At 50.3% G+C, this 13,755-nt stretch overlaps 1 protein-coding gene across 2 annotated transcripts in view; it reads left to right on the forward strand.

The window, feature by feature from the left end:
* Positions 1-12,876, forward strand: part of npas3 (neuronal PAS domain protein 3) — a 281,400-nt gene extending 268,524 nt beyond the window's left edge. For both annotated transcript variants that reach the window (XM_029250682.1, XM_029250683.1), the window contains exons 8-12: positions 726-919; positions 2,177-2,283; positions 10,071-10,218; positions 10,654-10,769; positions 11,362-12,876. In XM_029250682.1, coding sequence (XP_029106515.1) covers positions 726-919; positions 2,177-2,283; positions 10,071-10,218; positions 10,654-10,769; positions 11,362-12,710 — 1,914 coding nt within the window. In that variant the 3' untranslated portion in view covers positions 12,711-12,876. The remainder of the gene's footprint in view (positions 1-725; positions 920-2,176; positions 2,284-10,070; positions 10,219-10,653; positions 10,770-11,361) is intronic.
* The last annotated feature ends 879 nt before the right edge of the window (positions 12,877-13,755 follow it).

Here is a 13,755-nt window from a genome sequence, read left to right on the forward strand (position 1 = left end):
GCGTCGAACCCTCAGGATCGGGCTTCGCTCAAACGGGGGCCTCGCCGGGAAACGAGACGCCGCGCGGCGTGCCGGATCGGAACCCCTCTCCCTAGCGCAGCTGCGTTGCGCTTTTCCTGCGCCTCACCTGTCCCCGAGTCGGGCTCCGAGCCTCCGCCAAAGAGCCGCTGGGCTTTGCGCCGCTGGGATGCCTCCTCCCGCAAGGCCCCCAGCCCCCGTCTTCATAAATGATATTAAGCGCGCTCGTCTCCCCGCTCACACATACGTGCGGCTTGAAAGGCCGAGCGTCGGTAGATGAGAAAGGAGCCGAGTTTGCTTTCGGAGGAGCGCACATGGAAATTCCCACTAGGTTTACAGCGGTGATTAAAATGGATGGATCTAAAAGTACAGTTTGCATATCAAGTCAATTCCTCCTCGGGGCAAAATCGAGCTACAAAGACTTTAAAGCTTCGCAAAACTTTAAAGCCTGAAATAGGCAATTATGTCCTTCACTACTGTATATCGCTGCTGAGGAAAAGAGTTTCTTTACCTTCCTTCACTTTGCCCTGTGCCGTATTTGTTTTTCAGCGGTACGCGTAAGTGTTGAGCGATGCCCCTCTTAGGTGTTTACGGTGTATTTCAAATATGACATTTGCCCTGATGTGGTCCTCGCTCTCTGCCGATTGCCATGTCGAAGTTGTCCTCGCTGACCTTGGGCCTCAATCTTCTGTAACATGTCCTCCAAGGTGATTCATATCACGGGACGGCTGCGGATCCGGATGGCGCTGACTCACAGCCGATCGGTGCCCAACCAGATTATGGGCATGGTGGTGGTGGCCCACGCCCTCCCCCCGCCCACCATCAACGAAGTGCGCATTGACTGCCAGATGTTCGTAACTCGAGTGAACATGGACCTCAACATCGTCTACTGTGAGAACAGGTGAGACGCATCACTGGCTGCACTTGCTTCAAGATTTAAAAATTACCAAAGCTGGTTAAGCGGTAAGAGGGTTGCGGTGGCGCAGCGGGTTTGACTGGGTCCTGCTCCCTGGTGGGTCTGGGGTTCGAGTCCTGCTTGGGGTGCCTTGTGATGGACTGGCGTCCCATCCTGGATGCGTCCCCTCCTCCTCTGGCCTTACTCCCTGTGTTGCTGGGTTAGGCTCCGGCTCCCCTCGACCCTGCATGGGACAAGCAATTTCGGATGATGCGTGTGTGATTAAGTGGTTAAGGTTGCAGATATTTCTTTGTTGAAATAGGAATTAAGTACATTAATATTATTCAAGTGAAAGCTGACTCAGATCCAGAGTTCTAACAAAGCCCTGGGAGTTCAAGTACCAGTGGCTGCCCACCCCTCCAGGGCATGCTACTGTGGTAAAATGAGACTGTGTCAAAGCTGAGCCTTCCACATGGTGTAAAACCCTGCGTGAAAGTGGCGCAGAGGCTACACGCCACTCCAAACTGTAGAGCCTCGCACCACGTTAGCGAAGCACTGGTGAACTGTAAAGGACGTTAAGTTAAAAAATAAGCGCGTGTCCGAACAGACGTTATTTTGACACGCGGAGACTGGCCGTCATACACCACCCCAGGCTCGCAAGTCCCGTTTCCTCACGGAAATTTTCATATATCTGTGTGCAATTCCACTAATGTGCATTTAAAGCAGGCAGTGTGTAAATATCAGTAGAAATATTTTACGAGCCGAGCTGGCCCTTGTCTTTCCGAAAGGATAGCGCAGCTACAGTGATACGCGTAACCTTGGAAACAATAACTTTTTTAGAGGCCCAGAGTTCATATCAAGCAGGAAACATACTGTAGTATGAGGCACCCACACTGGAAGCAATGTGTGATGTCGTTAAATTTAACGCTCAAGTTACGCAAGAGAATCTGGACCTTTCTGGCTGGTAATACACGTTCGGAGCTCGAGATTTTAGATACGTGTGTTTCGTTTGGTCAGACGCTTTCTTTGGAATTCATAAATGAGTTATTGTGAAATCGGTTGGGATGTATCTTGAAAAAAGCATCTGACAAATGGGTCAGTAATGTACATTTTTAAATGACTTTGAGGGTCTGTGTTATCTTCAATTCATTGTCCCATATAGTATTTAATTTTTCACTTTGGTTATGAAGGAAAATTTTAAGCCACTGCTTTATCGCACCTGTGATTTTTGATAATGAAAAAAAAATCTGTTTATTTCTTCAGAATTAGTGACTACATGGACTTGACCCCGGTGGATATTGTTGGAAAGAGATGCTACCAGTTCATTCACGCGGAGGATGTTGAGGGCATCCGGCACAGCCATCTGGACCGTAAGTCTCCCCGTGAACCCTTGTAACGCACCGCACTCGTAACGTTGCAGTGGAAGGCATCTTTGCACCGAAAAGAACAGCGTAACGTTCAGATGCTGTTAGAGAGTGCATCACGACAAGCTATAAAAGCGGCACCACAGTCAAGTACAAAACCTTCGGTGACCATTTCACATGTTGAAATTAAGCTTTATTGCAATAGTTTTCAGTTGGTTTTCTACATTAGTATTGCCTCTCACATTTTAACCATCTGTGCCCATACTTTGCGAGCAAGGTGAATAATAGTTTATTTTTAATTGTGTTTTCCTCACTGTTTTATTTTTGAAAATTTCTGCGTTTCTCCCTCCTGCCGTTACATAGTAGCGAAATGCTCTCGGATAAAATTGAGAGCCAAGCGGCACTGTTGGGGGGGCAGCGCTTCAAAGCTACGCGGGTGCAGTTTCACTCGGCGTATTTTTATCTATTGTAGCTATATCCAAGAGTGCTATAGAAACTGCATTTCTGCTATTGCATTTTTTATTGGGAACTGAAAATGACCTGATACTGAGGACATGTTCGTGTGATGCACTTGTTTCTTCCAAATGGCCACTTTTGTGGAAGTTTACCCTGATACATGCAGTCGGCAGTTACAGCGAAACGCTTTTTAATACTTTCTCACCGCAAGAGCCTTAATTACTCCATAGCTGACGCTGCTTTGTTCCCTTGTCACCTGATGCGCAGAAGCAACACATCTGGTAACTGGGCAGTGTCTCACATGTAGAAAACAGAACAGGACCAAACGGGAAGGTGTAGAGATGATTATTCGTATTTATTTATTGAGCTGACACTTTTCGCCAAAGCAACTTACAATGTTAAGGTTACGCTTATAACAAGCTGCTAATTCTTTACCCTTTTATACAGCTGGGTAATTTTACTGAAGCAATTCAGGTTAAGCATGTGGCTCAAGGGTGCTGCAGCCAGAGATGGGGATCAAACCTGCACCCTTCGGAGCCCAGGATAGTAGCTCTAACCACTACACTACCCCCTGTCACAGGATGCCCCCTTATTTTTATTTTTAGCCATTTTAAAGCAGACTTTAGTGTTGCTTCACGTTAATAAACGATAATACATTGGCATCTCATTCATGACGAAAACAGAATAAAGTCTTTCGGAGTTTCAGTGTTTAATTAATTACAGCTTTATCTGGTGTTTTTGACAGAACGTAACCAACAAATAACTCGAGAGATTAAACCATATGATTAAGCTTCATTGTGACATAGTAGATGGACTTACAAACAATTCCGTGTTACAAACAGACCCAGATGTGTTTATAAGATGAAGTACAAGTGTGTTTGGATATTGAACTCACTGGATACAGTCCAGTGGTCATATCCATTGCATCCCCACCACTTCCTATACATTTATGTTCAGCCATTACCTCTCCTCTGTCTGCCACACACACACACACACACACACACACACACACACACACACGTTGTCTGAAGCTGCTTGTCCCATATGGGGTCACGGGGAGCCAGAGCCGGAGCCAAGCCCAGGGCGAGGGGACACACCCAGGATGGGACACCAGTCCATCACAAGGCACCCCAAGCAGGACTTGAACCCCAGACCTACTGGAGAGCAGGACCCAGTCCTACCCACTGCACCACTGTGCCCCCCCCATCTACCATCAGACCCATTTCTGATCTGCTTTGTCCAAGACACATCATCTAGCAGCAGAAAAACATTTTGTGTTTAGCATCTCCAAGTATTTTTGTTCTTATGTATCTATTTACTTACTGAGCAGACACACACACACACACACATTTTCGGAACCGCTTGTCCCATATGGGGTCACAGGGAACCAGAGCCTACCCGGCAACACAGGGCATAAGGCCAGAGGGGGAGGGGGACACACCCAGGACAGGATGCCAGTCCACCGCAAGGCACCCCAAGCAGGACTCAAACCCCAGACCCACTAGAGAGCAGGACCCAGTCCAACCCATTGTACCACCTCACCCCCCTAATGAGCAGACACTTTTGTCTAAAGCAACTCCCAATGACATCTACAGGAATGTAGTGTTATCAGCCTACACACCTTATTACACACCAAGGTGACTTCCACTACTAGATACACTACTTACAGTGGGTCACTCATCAATACATCACTGGAACACACACAATGGGGAAACTGAACAGCATGTTTTTGGAGTGTGGGAAGAAACCAGAGCACTTGGAGGAAACCCACACAGACATAGGGAGAACATGCAAACTCCACTCAGACTGAGGGGGGGATCAAACCCATGTCCTCTCACACCACCCAGGCTCTGTGAGACTGCAGCACTACTCACTGTGCCACCCTACCGCCCATGCTGGATCTGAATGTTAACAATCCATCAAGTGCCTGACATGTATTAAACTAATTACATAACTTTACATTTAGAACAGGAAGGACTTTCAGAAGACAGTCTAAATATAATTGTCAGAATGATGAATGTGCATCTTGTACACACTTGTTCCCAGGTGCAGTGGGAAGCGGTTTAGATGCAGCGAAGCCGGTGTAGTCGGCGTGAGCGGGATTTTGCCCGTTCTGGAATTATGGTTAAAGTGCCGAGCCTGGCTGCGACATCAATGTAACAGTGTCCCATTACTGACCGAATTCAATAAAGGACCTTTTTTCACTTATAGTCCAGTGCAATTTTTGGTGGCCTGGAGAGGATTTGTTAGGTTTGTTTCAGAGCGGGGCTACCGTTTTCTCAAAGCCAGATGTTGTAGATGTTCCTGTCATAAACGGCAGGCAACGCCTACGCACGCGACGCGGTTTGCTGTAATAAAGGCCAGGGCCGTCACCGAGACTCGTAGAAATGAAGGGCTCTGCGAGGGCGCCGCTCTTGTGTTCGGCCAGCTGTGATCGTGCTGTCACACCCGAGTCCCCGCACCCCCGGTGCCCCGACGGCCGGCCCTGCCGCAGCCTCGGCTATAAATTTCCCCGCTTTATTAGGTGTTTGCGGAGGAGGACGAGTGTCCTTGGGCCTGCTGGAGAATTTTTTGCTATCTGATTAGATATTGGGAGTCCAACTGAGTTAGAGAGCAATTACCGGCACGCTGCACTTAAAAAGGCACCAGATTGGGTCCATTAGGCAGAGGGAGCGGAATGGAGTCGGCTGACATTGCTGCGAAGGAGGAGGAGGAGGGGAGACAGGAGACAGCTGGGAATCCTAGGCGCGGCGTACTGCGGGGTCACCGTTCGCTCGTGCTGCATCAGGGCCTATTTGAACCCCCAGGACCAACGGGGGGAATCGGGCAGCGAAAAACCTGTCGTGTTCAAATAAACAGGGTGGTATAGCAGAACATCTGAGACAGATATACACCCATTATTATCAGTTGCATTTATTCACTTAGTCACCATTTTCTCCTAAGCAGCTCACAGTGTGAAGTTACTTACAGTGATTTATTCATTTATCCAAGTGGCTTGTTTTTACTCCATCAATTCAGGATAAGTCATTTTGATGAGCAATGCAACAGCAGGAGGTGGGATTTGAACTCACGTACCTTGAGTGCAAGGCAGCAGTGCAAACCACCACCACCACTCCTGGGGTCATATGTGATAAGAGCAGTGTTACATGCTGGAAAAAGAGACATGGGGAAAAGGGAGCGGACAGCAGAGGAGAGGAGTATATCCCCATATATGTACACTATTTACATGTATGTGTAGATATATATGAATGTACAATACAATATGCACTATAGTATATATTATATTGTATATAATATGTGTGTGTGTGTGTGTATATACACCCACAAATACAGAAACATATTATTATATACAATATATATGTATATATTATATACAATATAGTATATACTATACTGCATATTGTATTGTACACATATATATTTTTACATATTAAAATGTGTGTGTGTGTGTGTGTGTGTGTATATATATATATGTATATACAGACACTTTTTAAGTTGTAAAAACAAAGACACTTTCAAGATGTACCTATGGAAACATATACATTATTCTTATTTATGCCCACTGAAAACAAAATACAAAATAAAAAATAAAATTACAAAATCAACATAACCAGAGTTTTGCTTCTCAACTTGGACACACTTTGCCTTTACCGAGTGTGTTTCGTATCTCGCGCCATTTCCCAGCACGATGTTTCCGCCGTTTTCTGCCCATCGCCGTGTCCGTAGTTGTCGGCAGTTCGGTACGAAGGCACCTGGGTAAGTTGAGGCGACCGCTCAGTAATTACTAGTCACCGGTTGAAAGGTGCTGCATTAAGGAGACGCGTGCGGCGCGCGGCGTTGGCGTGGAACTCGATGCGATGCTGAGAAGCTGAATGGACCGCCAACGGGAGCTTCCTCCTCTGCGGTTCCAAGGCCTGAGCCTCCAGCAAAGCGCAAGGCTGGTCTCCAAAGATCAGTGCGCTTTCTTTTAAATTAAGGCCTAATCTTTGCCGTTATTACGCTTACAAAGTTTCCGTGCGCTGACTTGTTAATTAAAGATGCTCATTATGAAGTATTATATAGCAGAATAAATCAGATTTGCATTAAATGCCAGTTTCTTTGAGAGGCTCAAAGTTTGCCGAGAGTGACATTGCATAATGTGGCGATTTTTTTCCCTCTTTGTGTGTGTGTGTGTGTGTGTGTGTGTGTTCAAAAATGTGTTTTTAACTGAGTAAAAACATGTAGGATGTGACTCAGAAGCTTTTCCAGCAGATTTGCTTCATTATTTTAACTTAATACACAAGTTGTGGCTCCTTGCCAGTGCTGCTGATCCATACATTTACATTATTTTTGCATTTATTAACTTTATAATAGACACTTTTCTCCGAAGCGACGTACAACTCGGAGGAAACTAGAGTGCATTTCACCGACAGGCAGAGAGATAGAGACGAAGGCATGTGATTCTCAAAGCGCAGTCAGTTTGTCTCATGTCACCATTTAAACCAGGGTACGTTACATGGCTAGCTGCATATAGCATTGATAAGAAGTACAAAGGTATTTGTGAAAAATGACGTAATATACATTTATGGAGTAGATACGAGATCCAGAGAATAGTGAGCCTGAAAGAGATGTGTTTTGAGAACCTTCTTGAACAATTTGAGGGATTCAGCAGTTCTGAGTGACAGAGGGAGATAATTCCTCCGCATGGAAACCAGAACCAAGAATCTTCGGACTTTTGATTTTGGACCTCTTGGACCAAGTGGGCAGAGATGAAGGAGCTCAGCAGTCTGTGAAAAGCACACACACACACACACACACACACACACACACACACACACACACACACACACACACACACACATGCTCAGCCTGTGAAAAGACAGATTTACTTACCAGCGAAACTGGCCCCAGCAGGCCAGGCATGGTAACGGTCAAAAAGGACCGCGGAGAGTGTGTAACCGCGATGCAGTGGGAGGTTGCGTGAGGTTCACACACACACACACACACACACACACACACACGCACACACACGAGGCTCACACACCAAACAGGGAGGCCAGACTCAATTGAGGGACCCGAGAGAAAGAGACAAACTTTTCTCTCCTTTCCCTGTGTCTTTAAAGGGTTTCCTTTACAGTAACGTCCCGGCGGACGGCGAGGACTTTTCTATAAAGCAATTTCAAGGGTATAAATTAGGTGCTTTTATACAGGCGCGACAGCCCATCGCGGGGCCCGGACGACTCAGGTAAAGGGTATCTGAAAGGTAGCTGCCATTATGGAAGGGATCCAGATGATTAAACCCGAGTGAAGGACAGGGGCCTCGGTGCGTCGAGAGGAAAGCCACCCCACAGGCTCGCCCGCGGCTGCAGGGGAGAACAGCAGATTAAAGGGCCCCTATTCCTTTTAATGCCTCCGAAAGCAGCCGCAAACTCGGGCGCGGCCAGAATTTCTAAAAACGCAGCTTCATTAACGCGGAATCGATAGCGCGAGCTGGGCCTGATTGATTTAATGGCGCTGTAAGTGAAAGGGGTTAAAAAATAAGCCTCACCTGCAAGTGCGCGGGGGGGGTGGGGTGAGGTGGGGGGCACCGTATCGACGCCCATGCGGAGGACGGGGTACCGTAAAGCAGGGCCGCTCACAGCCTCGGCACACCGCCGGCAGCACGCACACACCAGCATGGCATCTACGCGTAGCTGCGGGATCGTCCTTCACGTGTGATTTTTATTGTTCCTAATAGCTAGCAGCTCTGCCTCGGCTCCTGAAATACATGACATTCCGCATCGTTCGCCTGCTTACGCTCATTTACCCCTTGGTACAGCTGGGTAATTTATTCTGAAACCATTCAGGCTAAGTATCTCGTCCAAAGGTGCTACAGCAGGAAGTGGGATTCGAACCTGCAACCTCCAAGTCTAGCGCCGGCGACGCCAACTGCCGCCCCGCACCTCTATCAAGTAAAGGTGCTCTGATTAAATTCCAGCAAAAAAAAAAAAATAAAATAAAATAAAAGACGACGCGGATGAAGGGATCGCAACACAACAGCGCACCGGAAAATTCTTATTATTTTCGTCGTCATTTTTCTTTATTTGATCATTTGCTCCATATTTTCGGGCAACGAAAGCAGTCCTTCCCTAATTCCACTTATTGTGGGCGTCGGGACCGCTTTTTAAAAACACCATCAGTCTTTAATACTTTTTAATTACTGGACTTTTATATTAATGACTGGACTTTTTATATAAATCATTCTCCTTCTCTGTTAAGACCTATTTGTAGCTGTAATTAAACCAAGAATATAAATTTGCCGCTTCTTTCGGATTCTGACTGTTTCTGTTTTAGGCCGCGATGATTAATGCAAATATATATTGGTTGAGATAACCATTTAGCAGCTAATTTAGCCAAATTTATTACAACTGTTAGAGCTTTGTCACTTCAGCAAAGCCAGGCAAGGACACAGCCTGAGCTGCAGCTCACAGGCTCACAGCGCCCTCCAGTGGCTGTTGGGGGTTACGACAGGCACGCGGTACCGCTTGCGGGATTGCTGCACCTTTAATGGTACCTACTGGGCCGGACGTTTGTGACCGGCACCCTAGTGGGACGTCTGGATATAAAGATGAAAATTTAAGAAACGGTTCTTCGGTGAAAGCATAACGATGCGTTACGACGACCGCGGAGTCGGTGAACGTCCGTCGGCGCTGTCGCTCCGGCCACCCGAGCCACGGACCGCTCTCGCTGCTGCCGTCAGGCAGACGGTATCGCGGCATCAAATCCCGCATCAGCAGGCTGCGCGACAGATTCTTCTTACAGGCCATCAGACTGTTGAGCTCTAACAAGTAACTACTAATGGCACCACATGCGCTACTCGCTCTACCTCCCATCACCACTAACACTGGATACTGTGTGTTGCATATTTTAACATTGTACACACTGTACAGACATTTATTGTGTCTACTGTATATATTTTTTGCGGTCTGTGCATCCGTAGCTCGTGTCGAGCAGCTGCGGAGAACGCGCCTCTGATTTTCACCACCCGTACGCTTGCGGTTATGGTGAGTGACGATAAAGGGATCGGATTTGATTATTCTTCACTCTTTTATCCGAAGCGGTTTTCAGCGTTGCAGGAGTAGAGAGGGTGCCGCAGCAGTGCATCTCCTCGGTCGTGAACCGGCAACCTTCGGGATGCCCAAGTTTGGGACGCATGAGGGATTTGTGTGTCTGAAGTGTCTGCACGAGAAAGGCGTTTGGCGGTTGAGCTCGTCTCGTGCTGCACAGAGACGGCAGAGGAAACACGTGGCAGGGCTCTCCCTCTTCTTATTGGAACCCATACCAGCCCGGTGTCTCTCTTTCCCTCGTCGTTGTCGCAGTGATGAACAAGGGACAGTGCGTGACCAAGTACTACCGCTGGATACAGAAGAACGGGGGCTACATCTGGATCCAGTCCAGCGCCACTATCGCCATCAACGCCAAGAACTCGAGCGAGAAGAACATCATCTGGGTCAACTACGTCCTCAGGTAAGCGGGACCCGTCTTCTCCTGCTCGTAGCTCAATACCAACACTGCTTTTTCGTCCAGACGCGTGTGGACGTCGCTGCTCCTGCACCGTACGCAAGGTTCTCAGCGCGGCGGTAAAGACGGTGGGATGGTAAAGCCTGTATCTCCGGTTCGCTCCGCTCTCCTGAATCCGAGATGCTCTCAGTCCGACCTCCAGAAGTGACCTAAAGGTTACCTCTGTGAACGGAGCCATTCGTCCTCTGACTCCCTGCCACAGTGTTGCGCAAACACATTTGTCTCCGCAGCCCCCACTCGGTGTCTCTCGGCGGGCGGTGCTGGGTCTCATTGGAACGGGGCCCCCTGCGGGAGGGCGGCCCGGTCGCGGCGCAGGGACCACGTGCGCCAAGGGTCTCGGCCGGCGCTTCACCGTCCTCCTCTCCTCCCTTGTGTCCGCAGCAACCCCGAGTACAAGGACACGCCCATGGACATCGCCCAGCTCCCTAACCGCCCAGAGAAAGCGTCCGAGTCGTCGGAGACTTCGGATTCCGAGTCGGACTCCAAGGAGAACTCCGGTACGCCGGGGACCCGCCCGACGGGAGTGACGGCGACGTGCACACATACACAGGGACCGAGCGGCAGGAAACGCAGCTGCGCGTCAGCCAGCGTGTTGCTGGGGTGAGGGTTAGGAAGAGTGTCGGCGCTCTCCCCTCCCCCGCACGGCACCGCCACACCCACGAGGTCCGCGCGATCCGCGGACCTGTCTTCTCGGGCCTGCCGGCGCGGACGCGGGCGCCGACCCCCCGTCCGCATGGGCAAGGTCACTGTCGCGCGAAGCCGAGCTGTACAGTTAGCATCTGTTCGCAGCAGAGCGCGGGACTGTGTCCTCCGTGGGGAATACATGCTAACGTGCACCCGTCCTCGCTGCCCGAGCCCGAGACACGTTCCATATGGCGCAGATACATATACACACTCGCATACGCACCGGGCTTCCGGAGCGTGACACGTCTCACCGTTCTCAGCCATCGGGGACGTGGCGTCGCGGTGGAGTTTCCTTCAAGTTGCGTGTGAATTTGTGTCCCTTTGTGGGTTTGCCGGCGGGTTTCGCGCTTCTGGCCGCGTCGGCATGCTGCGCGCCTGACGCTGCCTGTCGTCTTGTGTCCGCAGAGGACAACGAGAACTTCAAGTCGGACGGGAAGGGTAACCAGTCCGAAAACAGCGAGGACCCCGAGTCGGAGCACAGGAAGCAGTCGGGCCAGGCCTCGGAGCAGGAGATGCGTCGCCAGGAGGAGAGGGACAGCTCCAGCAACCCCGAGAGCCAGGACAGCGAGGACAGTCTGGAGCCGTCGGACTGCGAGGGGGACGACAAGGAGGGCCGGCTGGGCCGGCTGCGTGGCCTGCACATCAAGGTCGAGCGTTACGGGGAGGGGGAGGCGGCGGAGCTGCGCGACTCACCCTCGTCGGACGAGGACGACAGCGCCAAGGACTCGGACAGCGCCGCCGACCTCAACGCGGCGCCGTCCAGCAAGCACCAGAAGCGCAAGAAGAGGAGGAAAAAGCAGAAGGGCGACGGCAGGCGCAGACGCCGCCTGTCGTCGGCCACACCGAGCCCAGGCGTCCTGGAGCCCACGCTGGGCGAGCAGCACACCCTGCTGCCTCCGCCCTCGCCCGCCAGCGCCTCGGTGCTCAAGATCAAGACGGAGATGTCAGAGCCCATCAACTTCGACAACGACAGCAGCATCTGGAACTACCCGCCCAACAGGGAGATCTCCAGGAACGAGTCGCCGTACAGCATGACCAAGCCGCCCGCGCCCACAGAGCACTTCCCGTCGTCCGCGGCCGGGGGCCTGCAGGTCGCCATTCCCGAGTCGGTCCTCACGCCTCCCGGGACCGAAGGCACGGGCACGCGCAAGCCTCCGTACGGCGGTAACGCCCCGTCTTCGGCCTCGAGCGTAGCTAGCCTGGCTCCGCCCTCAAGCTCCTCCTCCTCGGACCCGCTGTCCCCGCCCCTCTCCGCGTCCCCTCGTGACAAGCAGCAGGGGACCCCGAGTACTTCCGGCTCTTTGCTGTACACCAGCGACCTGGAGGCCCTCCAGCGGCTGCAGGCCGGCAACGTGGTGCTTCCGCTGGTCCACCGGGTGACGGGAACCCTGGCGGCCACCAGCACTGCGGCGCAGCGGGTCTACACCACGGGCACGATCCGCTACGCGCCCGCCGACGTCACCCTCGCCATGCAGGGCAACCTGCTGCCCGGCGCACACGCCATGAACTTCGTGGACGTCAACAGTCCGGGCTTCAGCATCGACCCCAAGACGCCCATGGAGATGCTGTACCACCACGTGCACCGGCTCAACATGTCCGGCCCCTTCGGGAGCGGAGTCAGCGGCGCCAGCCTCGCCCAGATGCCGGCAGCGAACGTGTTCACCACGGCCGAGGGACTCTTCTCCACTCTTCCGTTCCCCGTCTACAGCAACGGGATCCACACCACACAAACTCTGGAGCGCAAAGAAGATTAAAGCAAAACAAGACCATTATACTGTGTTTAACTGTCTAAGACTGAGGCATAAGACTGTGTTTCAAATGGGTAAAAAAATAATTCTAGCACTTTGAATTTGAGCCACTGAGCTCATGAGTATTGAAATGAATGGTCCCCACGTCTCTCTCTCTCTCTCTCTCTCTCTCTCTCTCTCTCTCTCTCTCTCTCTCTCTTTCTCTTTTTCTGTTACTACCCCCCCCCCCTTTTACTCTTCCCCATATCTCTCTCTGTATGAACTAAAACAGATTATTCTTTATTGTAAAGAGTGGCTTTTTCGCCTACAGAGAGTTCAAAGTACTTGATGCTTGTTCTGTGGTCTCCTGAGATGTACCTTTTTTTTTTGAGTTGATTTTGTTGCATCTTTATGAAGATGCCTTCGATTTGTATATTTAAAGGTCATGGGAAAGACAGGTGTCGGAAGAGTAAAACCTAATGGTTTAAGTCCAAATTTTGATGTGATCAAGGTTGAGGAGGACAAAGGGAAGTTACCCTGTTTGATATAGTTCGGAGGGTTTTTATTGTTCTTTCTAATTGGGGGAATAGTATTTTAGAATTAATGCTTTTTTTTTTTCCTTCTTTTATAGCTCAGTCTTAACTGACTTGCAAATCACGCATTTAAAGCAATTTCAGCCGGGTATTGACCTGTGAATAGAATGTTATTACAATATCCCAGGAATTTGGAACAGGTCAGTCCAGGATATCTCCAGTTCCATTTCCTCCTTGCAGACCCATGGTGCTATCATCAGATAACCCTCATTCAGCTGGCTGAAGCAGGTACTGATCCAGAGCTTGAGGTGAACGAGACCGATGGGGAGATTTCCGTAGAAAAGCGTTACCTCTCGCCTGGCAAGTGTGTCGTCACGCTCGCCTCTCCTCTCCTCTCCTCTCCCCGTCAGCGAAACGTTCGGCGTTCCAGAGCTCAATGTGATTGGGCTCGAGAATGGACTTTTTGCGGGTCGATTCTGTTTGTGATCTTTAACCTGTCTTTCCTTTCTTCTGTTTCTCAGTAAAACTGAGGCTAATTT

The sequence above is a fragment of the Scleropages formosus genome, chromosome 3 (genome assembly GCF_900964775.1).
Source record: "Scleropages formosus chromosome 3, fSclFor1.1, whole genome shotgun sequence".
In the NCBI taxonomy this organism is placed as follows: domain Eukaryota; kingdom Metazoa; phylum Chordata; class Actinopteri; order Osteoglossiformes; family Osteoglossidae; genus Scleropages; species Scleropages formosus.